The sequence below is a fragment of the Sceloporus undulatus genome, chromosome 1 (genome assembly GCF_019175285.1).
Source record: "Sceloporus undulatus isolate JIND9_A2432 ecotype Alabama chromosome 1, SceUnd_v1.1, whole genome shotgun sequence".
In the NCBI taxonomy this organism is placed as follows: domain Eukaryota; kingdom Metazoa; phylum Chordata; class Lepidosauria; order Squamata; family Phrynosomatidae; genus Sceloporus; species Sceloporus undulatus.
The window spans coordinates 264,905,541-264,921,292 of NC_056522.1; the positions used below are offsets into that span (position 1 = coordinate 264,905,541).

The following is a 15,752-nucleotide window of genomic DNA, read 5'->3' on the forward strand; positions in this document are numbered from 1 at the left end:
GCCTTGATCTCTGGAAAGGCAGGCTATAAATAAATATTTTATTATTATTTTATTATTATACCATTTTGCTATGCCATTGTATATAACGGGACTTGAGCATCCACGGATGTTGGTATCCGTGTGTGTGTATGTGTGTGTCCTGGAACCAACCCCCCACGGCCTGAGGCATGTGCCTTGAATTTAGCAACAGACATTATATTCATTTTCTGGACTGCAGAGATACCAACTTTATTTTTGTAGTAATTTCCCCTTCCCATTCTCTAGACTGGAACAGGTATGGTTTCCCCACTCCATCTATTAGTTCAGGATTTAAAGGTACTTTGCCATTTGTTTACCATTTTGTTCACCTACAGAGCTTGTAAACAGCAGTTTTGTTCTTCAGCACTCTTCTTAAGACTCCCTTGAGTTTTGGAATTTCCAGATATTTAATGGTGGGAAAATAGTGAGGCAGAGTTATAATCTTTCAGTATACCTATTAAAGCAAAATGATTAAGTGTATACATATACCTGCTCCCTTTGGTAAGATTCATCACTTCATGACTCTACATTGTCTAGGCACATTCTTATAATGATATAACTTTGTTTAGATGTTACGTAGTCTAGATATTCTTATATTGGTGTTGCATTCTTATAAAGATTATAAAGCAGTGCATTTGACACCGAATCTCTTAGCAGTTCTTTTTGCAAGAACTGCAACGATATAAATCTCCGATAGTGGGAATACACTATCGGATCGATTCAGATCACATGGAATCCCCAAGTACAGTCCTCTCTTCTCCTCCCTCCACCGCCACCGTCCCCTTCCTTCCTCCTTCTCCTTCTCCTCTTCTCCCCTTCACTGATGCTGCGCTGCCACCCATTCTCCCCCCCACCTGTTCTTCCTTCTCTTCCTCTCCCGTTGCTACCACTGCCCTTACCTCCTCCTCCTCTTCTTCCTGTTCCTCTCCCGCCACCACCCACCTCCTCCTCCTTCTTTTGGACCCACACATCCTCCTTTTCTAGGAAGTGTTGTCCATTTCCAGCCTCTGGTCCAGGAGGGATGCCAAAACATGCTCCCTTTTGAGCATCCCTCAGAAGCCGCCCCCCCACCCCATCATTGTGAATGAGAAAGAGGAGCAAATGGCCACGGAGAGATTCGATCACCAAAATAACCCAGTTTCTACATCAAGTTATTTAGTACTGTGAATGAGTCCACTCATGCCCACACACACTGTTTTCCAGCATTTCAGAGTATGGTAGAGGATGAGTCTCCCTTATCCAAAATCCTTGGGACTAGAAGTGTTTCAGATTTCTGATTTTGGAATATTTGCATATATATAATGATATATCTTGGAAATATGACCCACGTCTAAACGTGAAATTCATTTATGTGTCATATACAACTTATACACATCGCCTGAATGTAATTTTATACATAATATTTTAAAAGGCGAAAGATTTATATGTTCTGATTTATGCATAATATTTTCAGTAATTTTGTGCATGAAACAAAGTTTGTGTACACCGAACCATCAGAAAGCAAAGGTATCACTGTCTCAGCCACCCATGTGGTCAGTTTTAGATTTTGGAGTATTGCAGATTTTAGAATTCCTGCTATGGGATATTCAACCTGTACTCAGCCTAGCAATAGCATAAGAAGCAGACATATTAAAAAGCTGTTAGAAGCAGTCATGGAACTGTTTGTCGCTATCTGATCTGTGGTTACATTTATAGCCATGTTTGTTCTCTCTATCTGATCATCAACTACTAAACAGATAAAGTTATTGCTTGTCAAAACAGCTAGGAATTAAAAATCACTAACTCTTAATCTGGCTACCTGCCATCACACTTAACTAAGCCTCATTACAATGATGGGTTACTCTGGCTGGGTTCTCACTTTTTCCCCATATAATATTGAGCTGCTTTTGTTGATATTTATGGGTATAGTGCCCAAACAGCTGTGCTACATACTTTGCCCAATTAGAATTAACTCGCCTAACCCTATACATTCACAATTCATTAAATGCACAATTAATTCTAACTTTAACACATTTTAATGTTAATATCTAATCTATGGGGCCTTAAATTGGCTACATATACCAGCTGGCTACATACCAACAAGCTATAACAAGGCCTAGAACCTGGGGATTTCACACACAGCCTTCCACTTTTCTTCAGCCCTGTTAAAGGCATCTTGTGAATTGTTTGATTTGTCTCTTAGGGAGATCAGATGTGAGACCAGCAGGTTTGCTAGTCATAAGAGTACAAGGTGTGTGTGTTCCCTTTATGCTTAACATCCATACACACATGCACACGCACACACACACACACAGACACACACACAGCCTTAAATGAATCAGGTATTACAAAATACTTTAAGTCTGCAGTGATTCCATTGGAAACCAAACTTGTTAAGTTGTTATCTCTGGAGCTGTTTGTCACTTCAGAAACTGAGCAGTTTGTAACAATGCTTTTATTAATACAGTCATCTTCTTTTTTACACTGGTTTTCATTCAGGTTATGCATAGAATACTTTCCTCTTCTAAAACAGAGAAGAAACAGCAAATAGTTCTGAATCAGGAAGCAAAACAAATATATTAGAGTTAGAGAGACACAACTGTTTTAAGTGCAGGAACAAGCTGTGAACTGAATTTATGCCTACGGCATGAAGAACGAGCATAGAAAAGGTGGCACTTGGTTGCTTCCCCAGGCTCCACATAAATTTCAACGTGGTGTCTACCCTTTTTTAGTATCCTGTAAAATGCAACTTTGGGACCATTAGATGTTGTGCTGCTAAAGGTGATAGGAAACGAGAGAAGAAATTTCTGGGAGCTGGATGTTTAATGATTTGTCAGTCAATTAACTGGAGGTCAAATGCACACTATTAGTGTTACACTCCAGTGGACCATGTTATCAAATCCTTCCAGTTTGTGTTGTAGGAGATGCAGATAGTAGGATATTTTGTGTGCATGAATAGTGCTGCATTTGAATAATTAACTTCCAGCTTGCATCTCCATCCAGTGCTACCTTGGCACTTTTTTCAATATAAGAATAAATAGAGATTTGGTGTAGTTTTTCTTAAATATGCTGTGTGATTGTAGAGTGTCTCTTGAGAGGTGTGTGTGTGTGTGTTTAAGGAGCTGGTTTAGCACTGAGTATAACCATTGACTGCCCAGCTAGTGAGCCATGAAAAGTGCTTATTTTGCTAATCACAATGTTCTTATTGCCATAGTGTTCTTATTGCACTGATTGCTGTCCCATTTTTCTTACTCTACACATTGAGAACCCTGCTTATTGTAGCACATAGAAGAGAAGAACAGTCAAATGGACTACTGAGCACCAGAGTGAAAGCTGCTTCTGGACTTTCTTGCCACTTTGAAGCTCTTAAAACTACACACATAATACTAACAGCCAATCCTACACCAGCAAACTTTATCTCTGAGTGTTTCAGTTATCATTAATTCTACAACCTGGGGTTAGAAAGGGTACAATTAGGGACTCATCAAGTCCTATAGCCCTATAGCCCACTAGGGGCTCTCTTCCCATTTTACATGCTTTGTCAGACAGCAGAAATTGGGGAGAAGAGTTATCAAGACTTGGCAGACCAGAATACATGACTAATGGTATACATTCAATTTGGTGGGATGTTAGTATTGCAAGCCCAGTTTGCATTTTCACTGCCTAGTTTATGGAGACGATTACATGTGGAAGCCATGTTCAAGAGTTGTGAGTAATTGTGTACAGTAGGTAGGTTTTGCTGATGCTTGCAGTTCAAAAGGGGGCTGCTTAGAAGCTGCTGGAACTCTTCTTCTGGACTGGTACTAATTTAAGCATACAGCCTCTGTACTAAATGCACTGATATCAAAAGAAAAAAACATTAACAAAAAGAGACAGTTATAGGGATTAATTACTTTTGCATTGGACAAAGAGCTGCCTCATTAAGCTGACATGCAATCATCTCAATGCAACTACTGAAGTTTGGTTGAAGTATTCATTCTCCAAACAAGCAATTCCAAATCATGGTTTTAAGACCTTAACTTGTTTAGGTAAGTAATAGTTTAAAACAAAGGTGGGCAAAATACTGGCCTTGAACCACATGTGGTCTGCTTGGCTATTTCTGCATGCTTTCCCCACTGGATTGTTGTCAGAAATAATATCACAAGGATATATAGCACATAGAGAGGGCAAACTTCATTTTGTAGCAGAATTACACTTCCAACAGGCTGTCAGAAGGTGAAGGGGCTTGGCTTCCCATGTGCCATGTTTTCCAATAGAAATACTTTTGAGATTTTGGTGGTGGCAAAAATGACAGTGGTGATATGCTTTTGATGGAAACATTGGAAGGATTCTCAAAAGTTGATGTGGGAGGGCATTGTGCTCCTCCAACACTGGAAAATTGCCCATCCTTGGTATAACTGCAGTTTTGGGTATGGATGTTAAAATACACTGCCTGATGTGGTTGAAAATTGAAGTAAGTGCTTCAGATCCATTCCTTGCAGCCACTCTGAAGAAGAATAATGGAGGGGGAAGCAGGCTCATACATATAAAGCTACACTGTTGTTAAACCTTGTATCCAAACTTGGTCAAGGGCAGGTGAAACTGAAATACTATGGACAGCAAACTACACCAGTTTGGGATAGCAGCAGCTTGCTGGGGGGGGGGGGGGAAGCACTATAAGAAATCGTTAAACCGATTGTGGAAAAGCCTTTAGTCTGTACAATCCACTTCCTGGCCTTCAATCTGTTTCTGATCTGTGGATTTCCCCTAGCAAAAATCCCAGTTGACACTTTCCATCATGTCATGTTTATCCACCTTTAACCAATCTGTTCTTAAATATAATCTCTTCTAATTTGCTTAATAATGAAATGCGGATTATTAACTCATATCACTGAAGGTCATCCATTGGATTCTTTTAAAGGTTATGATATAATTTTATGGTACTCTATAGTTTACCACAACAAAATGCTTGTTTTTTATTGAGATTTCTATATACTATAATAAATGTTAATGATGTCTGTTGAAATATGAGTGCCTCAGCATTTCATCCAGCTCATTTAATGTAGGCCTGGTTAGTCTCTTCTGATTACTCTCTAGTGGTGTAAACTCTATAGCTTTGGCTAGTGGTTTTGTGTTTAGATTCTTAATAGTTTAGTAATTAGGTTTTGCAAAATTCATCAGGCAATTTATCAAGTTACAACTCAAAATGTCTTTACCAAAGTATACTGGTGAACAGCAATCATTACTAATTACATTATGGCTTCCATTAAGCTCAGTTTAATTAATGAGACTTTTGAAATTGCTTCAGAGAGGAAAGTTTACAGTTTAATATTTTTGCAGGCATGAATGAATTTTTCAGTTTGATTGCTGGATGAAAATTTAAAATGTGTTTGATTTCTCAGACACTTTTCAAAGTAGCGGTGATTGTCTTATCTCTGATAGCTTGTATCACTCATAAACAGTACAGCTTGTGTTATTGCCAATGAGAATATATTGATTCATTGCCAAAATGTGTGCAACTTCTAAAGTTGGTCTGTGACATGACTTTAGTGGACAATATTAAGATGTACTTCTACTATAAGTGTCTTTTATAGTTTTACAGGGAGGGAAATGTTCACAGCTGTCTTCAGACTCATCCATGTGGTTCCACCATGGATGCTTTATATTAATGAATTAATTTGCACAAATGGTGAAATGAGCATTCAACAATCCACTATTAAAAGTTATTCATAAATGATACTGATATCCATTTAAACCAGTGGTCTCCAAACTCTCCCCCACCTCTTTTCTCTTGGAAGACAACCCTAGCAGCCCTCCAATGACTATTCTTTGATATTAAGTCTACTGTTCTACTGGAAATTTAAAACAACTACTTTTGGGTGCTCCTGCCTTTGCACCCAGATATGTTCGGTGTGCCGAACACTTGCATTCGTAATGCTTGGGAACAGCAACTGAGCAGCTGGCTGAGTAACAACCAAGACACTTGCCTGTGCCAGCCTTACGGTAAAGGCTGGTACAGGCAAGAGGCTTCTTAGTCACTGCTAGATTGGCTTCTTGGCCGCTACTCCCTTTGCAGCTAGTCACTCTCGTAGCAGCAACCATGCAGCTGGTGGAACAGTGAAAGAGAAGCCTCTCACCCATTCTGGCCTTGTGGCAAAGGCCACTGTGGGCCAGTTCTTGGTCCCTGCTCAGCCAGCTGCTTGATTGCTGCTCCCAAGATGACTAAGGGGCAAAACAGATGGCCCCTTTGCGGCAGCTTCCTGGAGTTTAGACAATGAACGCCTGCAAGCTGGCAGGAAGCTGCCATGAAGGTACCCACACAACCACATGGTGGGTAGCTTTGCAGTGCTCCAGCAGTGCAGTGTTCATATGCTGCATGCCACAGGAGCGTTGCAAAGCTGCTGTGGCAGCAGAAAAGCCAGCTTTTTACCAGCTCAAAAAGAAGTGGCTTTATGCCACTTCATTTTGCCTTGGCAAAAAGCTGGATCGGGGCTGTGATGTGTGGTTGCCGGGCCCCCGATCTGGCGATCAAAGGAGAGGCATCAAGCTGCCCCTTCTGGGCTGTCTGTTTTCACCCTAAGCCAGAAGGAAAAGCTTCTTCCTAGTGAGGAAGGACTCTCAATCCTTCTTTGTTGGGGCAAAGAGAGGAGCAGCCAGTGTGTGTATAGTGGGTTTACAGAGGCTACACGCTCTAAATTGGAGATCTCCTCTCTCAGTCTGTCCTATGAAAGAGTGTAAGAGCAGGCTGGAACATGCAAAGCTTAAGCAGGATCTCAAACTTGATAGCTCCTTTTTGTTGCTGCCGCAAACTCTAACTCCTTGCTCCAGTCAGTCAGTCTGTCCCAAAATGGTGCTGCTCCAAGCAACAGAAATGATGCCTTGAACCCAATCTTCATAACAGTTTCCCAAAATTACTAGTGAAAGATGTGGCTAAAAGAGTGAGCTTGCATGGGCAGGTGAAGAGTAGCAGATATCATCACATGGAGAGAGACTTCATGATGGTTTTAAGGGACTTGGAAAAGAAAGAAGTTTCATGGAACTTTCATCCCTACCATGCTCCTAAAGGCCACTGGTTCCCCTTGTCTTTCTTGCACATCAATACTTTAACTGAAGGCCTACAGCACCCCCTTTTTCCTTCACCACCCCCTTGTTGCTCCCTTTCCCCTTCACTGCCCCCCTGGATCTTTCTATCACCACCGGGATATGTGTGTATTGCCCACTTTTGGAATCACTGATTTAAACTGACATAAAATTAAAAAGGATGTGTCAAAGCTATGCTGGAAAGGATCCTAGTAACACATGTGGCTAATGAGTGTTCAAATTGCAAATTTGCGGGAGAAAATATTAAATTTTATAAGTAAAATATTAGCTCAGACAATATACTATAGAGGGGCTTTATTGCTCATACTGTATTCAAAAATTGAAATGAAAGGGCCTGAATAGACAGGCCAAAATAAAGCTGCTTTGGGTCACATTTAAGATATGCTATTTAAATGCCACACACATCTTAAGAGGCCAAAATCTGGACCAAAGCAGCACTCCAGTCCTTAGGACTGGAGTGTGGCTTTGGCGCAGCTTCCAGCCTCTTAGGATGCATGTATCATTTAAGCAGCATACATCCAAAGTGACCCGAAGCAGCTTGATTTTGGCCTGTCTGTTCAGGCCCAAAGAATGCCAAAGAAAGACCTTCGTTATAGTACTTTTATTAAGTGCTGTAAGGTTTGATATGGTGAAGTTATGGAAAATACTTGAATGTCTAGGACAACTCGAGTATGGTCCACTGTTAGAAAAGTTATCATACACAGTTTGATTAGCAAGAGGAGAAATCAAGGAGGACATACATGAAGAAATTTGGAAGGCTTTTATTATCAGTGTTAGTCATGTAAACTCAACTCAAACTATACTTTGGTCTCTCAATTCAAAAGCATACTTTTAGAAAACTGCATTTTGAATGTAACCCACTAGTCAGTACTTTGAAGAAGATTTATGCATATAGTGACTCATAGTGATCTAGATTCAAGTTCATTATTTAAGATGCAGGGTTGAAAGGGAGAGGGGGAGAGAGTTGGCTTATTTTATCTCATATTTGTAAGGTAAGGAAAATTGTAATTGAAAAATCAAATAAAAATAAAAATTAAACAACCAGTATTCCCTCAAAATTTAAGGAAAATACAATCTTTAATCTTAAAAAAGGCCAGGATTTGCAGTTATGTGTGCAGCATCTGCAACACACTTGTTTCCTGTCACTTTAAGAGTGTTTACATAGTATGTTGCAGCTCTTTGAACCACTGAAAAGATCAAGAGTGCCTGGACGATTTGTATACCAGGTCCCTAAGTTACAATGAGGAGCGAGCGTGGTGTAGTTGTTTCAGTGTTGGACTATGACTGGAAACCAGGTTCGAATCCCCAGTTGACCATGGAAACCCAATATGTGATGTTGGGCAAGTCACACTCTCTCAGCCTCATGGGAAGGCAAGGGCAACCCTCCTCTGAATAAATCTTGCCAAGAAAAACCCATGATAGGTTTTCCTTATGGTCACCATAAGATTTCAAGACACACAACAACAAACTGAGGTTGAAATGTCAAGAGAGTACTGACAAGATGTGCTAGTCAAAGGAATCTTGAAACATTTTGGAGGTGTCCCTTGGACAGGAACATTATTCCCACACACCTTTTGAGAAATACATCTCTCAGGTCTGTGTATCTGTGATCGATATGCTCCTTGCTGGCATGGCTCTCTTTTGACAGAAGGGCATATCTGCCCTAAATTGACTTTGGGCAGTTTTCAGGGTAGTTGTGGTAAAGAGTTGCACTCTCATTTCCCCCAGAAACAAGCTCTCTCAAAGGAGTTTGTAACTGACAGTGTCTTCTCTAAAAGTGAGCTTGTGTTTCATTTTGTGGTGCTTCTGCGACACTGTGAATTCCTTACATGGTTACAATGTGAAGGAAATTATTCAGTGTGATTTCCTCCATGCTTTGTAAAGATCTCTTCAGTCTATTAGTCTTCCTTTCATATCAGTCATCTCCCTAATGGATTTCTTCCTCTGTCTTCATTCATCCTAAGCTGAGAATGTTCATAGCTGCCATTATTTCTTGATCTAATACTATTATTGAGACCTTCATAGGACCAGCTCAGTAGGAACTCTTTTGCAAAAGGTAGAAATTACAGCACTTCTGGAATATTTTCTTTGTTGTGTCGGGGTTATGGATTTGAATGCAACACACTGCAAGCAATCTAAATTTATTGGTTGAAACTGACATTTGAAGTTACCCTTTTAGACTGCTTTTTGAGCTGAATTCTGTGAAGTTTGAAGCAACACAATGTTTTGTTGAGGCACTCTGTCCTGAAAGAGTTAAGCCACTTTAGTGGAGCTTCAGACAGGCCCTTAGCCTTTAAGTATCTTGTCTTTGAGGATTAGATGGAACTCTAATAGTCCATTATTGATGACTTCAATCACACTAGCTTAATTCTCTAAACAGCAATGTAAATGCCAACATACAATGTACTGGACAGTGTACCAGATTGTTTTTATATATATTTGGTTAAAATGTATTTCCTATCTGCATTAGCAATGTATTCAGGTAGATAGGCCACCTCACTTATTCTGCTGCGATTAAAGGAAATGTTTCCATGGTATCATGGCTTTTTTTTTTTTTTACAGTACAATGATCCATATTATTCAATTTTCTTATGATTTAATTCCTAAACAAGATTGGTACATCTTTCTAAGATGCACTGGCAATACCACCACCACCAGCACCACCACCACTACTACTATATGTCTTTTGTATTGCTGAATTATCAGTATGATTGTCTTTGTATCATCTTATGAGGTAGGTGCCCAGGACTTTCATGAGATAGTTGAGCAAGGGAAGCTGAGCAATTACCTCTTGCATATGGCCATGCAAATAATCTGTGGCAGAGGTAAGGCAAACTCATATCAATCACAGGCCTGACCCTCTGGCATTAAGGACTCTGGAGCACTTCAAACAGAGCACAGTTTGGAGCCCTATAGTCCTTTCTGCCTTCTGCAGTTCCTTCAGCAGAACGTACATAGCTGCTCAAAGAATGAGTGTATTTTCTGAACTCGGAAGAAATGAGAGCACCTTAAATCTCCTCCAGGCTATGGCACTATTTCCAAACCAATGCACAAATAATCTGCACATGAGATTCCTTGGTAAATGTTTGGTTCCAAATGCTTGGAGGTGTGGTATCCAATTGCTCATCCCCAACCTCCCAGGACTGAGGGTGCATCTACACTATAGAAATAATGCAGGTTGACACCACTTTAACTGCCATGGCTCCATCCTACAGAACCCTAGGATTTGCTGTTTTGTCAGGCATCAGTACTCTTTGGCAGAGAAGGCTAAAAACTCTTTTAAAATCCACAATTCCATAGCCTGGAGCTACAGCCCTAAAAGTGGTGTCAAACTGAATTGTTTCTACAGTGTAGATACACTCTGACATTCAACTGGAATGCTTGCATGTCTCCTAGATGTGCTTTGGGGTCAGATAGGGAATGGTCTAAGATCCTCCTTTGGTGCACCCCCAGCCCCAGTCCTTTAGGAAGAGTGAAAGCTCCTCAGTAGATGACTGGGTTTGGTGAAATAGGTAATAATGAAGGGGGAAGAGTTTAGCCTCCTGTGCTACCAAAGATCTGGGTGCTCAGCTTGGCAGGATTCCCTACTTTGTAGCTGAGCATCAGGTTCTGTCTTTGCCTATGCAAATTTTTAATTGAACCACACACAATACTGTGGGTGAACAAAACTAAACTTACAAGATTCTAATTTATTCAGAAACAACTGAGTGATGACTCGTGACTTGACATAGAAGGACACAAGGCACTCTTTGTTGTGCATCCTGAAATTCCATCTCACATCCCATGGGGGGGTGGGCACCCCAGGTTGGGAATCCCTGTTCTAGAAGAATCGAAGTAACACCCTTCTACTTAGAAATGCCTGTAGTGTCTCAGTAGTTGCTATAGGCACTTACTTTGCCCCTTTCTTGTGCTTGAAAGGAACTCTACAGAGTCACTGTCTCTTTTTTATTGTCATTTCCCTACTTAGTACAGTGTTTATATGATTCTACTCAGTTGATTTTATTCGTTTTTCAAAAAAGCCTAGTGCAAAGCTAAAAGTTCATAAATGTTATTGAAGGGGGCAACAGTGACAACAGTAGTCAGTGGTGGCTGGGGAATTTTGGAGAGTGTGAGATTTGTAACAGATCTCAATAAATGTTATATATGTCTTGTTTTATTGATGTGCATATCATTAAGCGTGAAATAACACTTGTGGAACTTGCTTATACTTTCATTTCCCTCATGCCTTTGAATACACAATTTCCCAAATAGTGAAAAAATCACACCCATCCATTCCCACTACCAAATTCTTAGCTACATTTGAATTGTCAGAAATTTTGAAGGCAAAAAGTGTAATCAAAATACATTTCCTTTAACTGTTGCACAACCAAGTCATGTGCACTTCACCTCCCACAGTGCAGCATTTATATATTGTTGATGCAAATGAGCAGAATTATTTCTCTTTAACTCTTCCATCTGTAAGTTGAAAACGTGGTTAACCGATAAATTTCTACCACTAATACAAAATGGATCAGAGGTCTCAAAAACAGCACAACCTCCCCCCTCCCCAAAAGAAAACCTCATCAAGGACAAGAATAGTAAAATAATAACTTTAACAGGATAAAAGTTCACAGCATGAAATGTGGGGCTTTGAGATACAGAGAATTATTTTTGCTCAGACTGGACATAATTAAAAAGAGGGAAATGTATGTTTCTGAGAGAGAGGGCACAACCTTTAAGCCAGTGGCAATCTGTTCCAATTTTAAGATGACAGCAGAAAAAAATTATTTCAGAATAATTAGGAACTGTGTCTTATTTATTTATTTATTTATTTATGGAAAATCTCTACAGCTCTTTGTCAGAGTCTCTCTCCAAAGGTGTGCAATAACATTGTAAGCATAGCTAGTATGTTATTCACTTAACATGGTTGGAGCAGGCTCAGAGAAGGGCAACAAGGATGGTAAGAAGCATATGAGAAAGGGTTCAGGGAGATGGACATGAACAGCCTAGTGAAGAGAAGACTGAGGAGAGGTAGAGTTGTATTCTTTAAATATCTCAAGGGCTGTCACAGAGAGGAGGGTGCAGGTTTTCTATTGCCCTAGAGGGTAGGACCAGGTCTAATGGTATGAAGTTACAGGAAGAGAGGCATGTTACAGACTGCCTGAAAGCGGCGGTCTGCCGCCGACGTCATTAATGGCGCCGAGGAGCCCCAGCAGCCAAACTGTGAGGCTCCCCGGTGCCGCAAAAAAGAAGCTCCAAAATGGTGCTTTTTTTTGCACCCGGAAGTGGCGCCGTGAGTCGCTAGTCGCGCACTTGCAGCGTCACTTCCGCTGCATGACGTCAAGATGGCAGCGCCCATGTAGAACAGACACCGCCATTTTGTATGTCCTCAGGACGTACTAGGGTTAGGGGCATGCGTAAAGCACGCCCTTTCCTAACCCTAGTACGTCCTGAGGACGTACTTTATGCCTGTTTGTAACGGGCCATATATTTCAAGTTTGGCAATGGAAACCAATTACCTAAAGAGGTGGTGGGGCCTCTTTCTCTGGATATCTTTAAAAAGAGGCTGGACAACTACCTGCTGGGGGATAATCCAGTTCTTGCACTGAGCAGGGAGTCGAACTCAGTGGCCTATGTGGTTCCTTCCAACTCTATGAATCTAAATTCAAGTTCTAATCTCTGGCTCAGATTAAAGATCCCTTGATTTATTCAGAAAAATCAATGGTGCTAATGGTGTTTGTATTTGGAATTATGAATCTCAGAATACACTTACCTAGAAATAAATGTTAATGAGATTACTGAAATTTATATTTGAGTTGTCTGGCATATGGTCACATGGAAGATGTTCTTCTCTGGGTTAACATACCTCAGTGTCATAACAATTTGAAGTATGAGGGAATAACATTCTTGTTATGCTGATAGACATACTTTCTAATTAGCAGATCAATGAATTTGGATTCTGTTTTCTTTTTCAGACTTCTTGAACCCAGCAGACTCTGTCAGCTCCTGAGTAGCATTGATCTAGTTTGGCATACCCACAAATCAGGTATTACTTAATTATTAAAGTTATATCAATGCTATAAAAAAGCTTTATTATATTATTTTGCTGCCAATACAGTGTTTCTAAGAAGGTGGAGAAAGCTATTCTCTGTCTGTGTGATGTTCTGGTATGGGCTTCTGTTATGAATTCTTTTGGGAATTGTTGAGGAATCACTAGAGACAAGCCAGATACTTTGCCTGTATGTTTCCAGTGGGAGTTTGTTGTCCAGATCTACTCATAAAAGAAGTGCAAAGCTATTCTAACATGCGCTTTTAGGTCATAGCCTGGAAACAGAATATGGTAGAGTAGTTGTTTAAAAGAAAGGGACTTTTGTCGTCATCACTGGAAAGGAAAGTCAAGCAAGGAAATAGGAACTAATGTTATCATTATTTTATTTACTGTTCACTATGAAAGGAAGTGAGAAAAAGCATGGAAGAAAAACAGCTGGACAGCATATTCCAGTACAGGGTAGAACTTTTTTGTAGTATGCATAACTTGGAAATACAGCTGTGCTCTTATATCACTTATATCACTTGTAAGAGCGCTAGTAAATTCACTGCGACAAATGCTCAAATACCACATTTCATAGAATCATAGAATCATAGAATTGGAAGAGACCACAAGGACCATGCAGTTTCCAGCGGTCCTCTCAATTTTGTAAGGAGTTTGATTTTCTTTTACTATCTTATGAGTTAAGGCCAACTTACAGGTTGTTCAAGGCAGGAAATGTTAGGTTGTTTTTTTTTAAATAGTTCCTTGTCTTTTTAGTGTTTAAAGTGTTTAAATGTTATATTTCAAATTTATGCCTCAACACTACTTAATAGAGGCTTATTTTGGTTTTGTCTTTTAAAATAACAATGCTTTTGCCTTCCACAAAAGTGTGAGATCCAAGGACCAAAATGCTTAAACAGCTGTTCACCACTCTATTAAATAGGGAGAAAGAAGAAGGTCCCTTGGCTCTCACCAAGTTTCAGGATGCAAGAAAGCCTAGCTCAGTGGGTCTCAAACTGCGGAGCAGAACCTCCAGTAAGGGGGAGGCATGAGAGTTGCTCAAGGGGGAGTTGGAGGCCCTGATCCCTCTTCTGCCTCCATACTTTTTAATGCGTAAAATTTACGTATGCATGTTAAATGAACCAGCCTGAGCTCTAAGGTCTTCAGGAGAGGCCCTTTTCTCAGTTCCATCACCATAGCAAGCTTGGCTTGTGGGGACTTGAGGGGACTTCTCGATGGCTGCCCCTAGACTCTGAAACTCTCGTCCTAAGGAGACGAGAATGGTCTCCTCTTCGTTATCCTTCCACTGGCAGGCTATGACTTTTTTTTAGATAGGCGTTTAAAAGAGTAAGTTTTTAAAGAACATCATGGGAGTGGTGTATACTTTTAATGTGTATGGTTTTGAATAATAATAATAATAATAATAATAATAATAATAATAATAACTTTTCTTAAATAAACCTGTTCTAATTTTAATGATATCATTTCATTATAAAATGTTAAAACATGAATATAGATGAATGTGTGAATGAAAATACATACTAAGTAAACAAAATGTTTGTATTCATATACTATGACCAGTGGTGGCATGTGATGTACTCAGGTAAATGTAAAGCTCATGTCATGACACCTTTCTCAAGGGTCCCAAACAGGCAGCTTGGGTCACTCCAAACCCACTCAAAGGTAACTTCCTTCTCCTTCTATTTGATCAAGGCCTCTGGTCCTCACCATTGCTTAGTAGTAACTGTCAAGAAAAAAAGCAACATGGGATATACAGTAAATGAAATAAAACATGTATGTGAGAGTCAAGGTGACTCAGCAGAAGCCAATTGGGAACCACACAGGTGTAAATGGTAAAACAATTAACAAGTCCTGAGTGCCAAGGACAGAGATGCAAAGTAGATAATTGGACACACCTGACAATAGTTAAGTGGTCAAGGCTGAGATGATGAAATCACTAAATTGTGGGATGAACCAAGAGAACCAATGAGAATGGTGTACACGCCTACTGGGTGGAAACAGACAACAGTGGGTGGTAACTTGCAATGACTATAATAATGACTATGGATCCCAATGTATTTTGTGGGTTGTAGTAGTGGTGGATAGAGTGAGGAGTAGTGTATTGTTGTGTTGGATAGTTTGGAGCTGTATATAGTAGAATAAAGTAGACTACTGAGTTGTCTGGTGTCTTGGGTGAAGCTACAAGAGCCAGCTGGATCCTGAAGAAGGGTGAAGACTTCTGTGGAAGCAAGAGTGAGAAGGCTTGGAGAGTTTGTCAGGGTCTTCAGCCTGTTCTCTGTAACTCTTGCTAGGCTATAACCACTGGCCAAAACTGGTCAGCGCGGTGCACAACCAGGTGGTGAGTTTGAGCTAGAGGTGAAGAGCTACAACTCCCATCATCCCTGACAGTAACATGGTATGTCTCTCAATTCCAAGTCTTGGAGGATTTATTCTTTTGTGGGTATAACGTGGTAAATTTGTCATAATAGTCAAATAGAGGAGGGTACCTTACTTGGGAACAGAAGATTTTCCTTTACTTCAATTTTGGATTGGATGTTTTTCCTCCTTACATTATATTGTCCCACTCCTTTGTTAGGTGTTCTTGTTATCACTCTCTAGATCTTGTGCAAGCCTCTGCAGTATAGATTAAACACTTGGCTGTGAT

General features: G+C 40.2%; 1 protein-coding gene across 1 annotated transcript in view; it reads left to right on the plus strand.

Annotated features, from left to right (window-relative positions):
• Positions 1 to 15,752, plus strand: part of TSPAN4 (tetraspanin 4) — a 940,765-nt gene that overhangs the window by 430,465 nt on the left and 494,548 nt on the right. Inside the window, exon 3 of the mRNA XM_042459276.1 lies at positions 13,032 to 13,102. Within this exon, the coding sequence (XP_042315210.1) occupies positions 13,032 to 13,102 (71 nt within the window). The remainder of the gene's footprint in view (positions 1 to 13,031; positions 13,103 to 15,752) is intronic.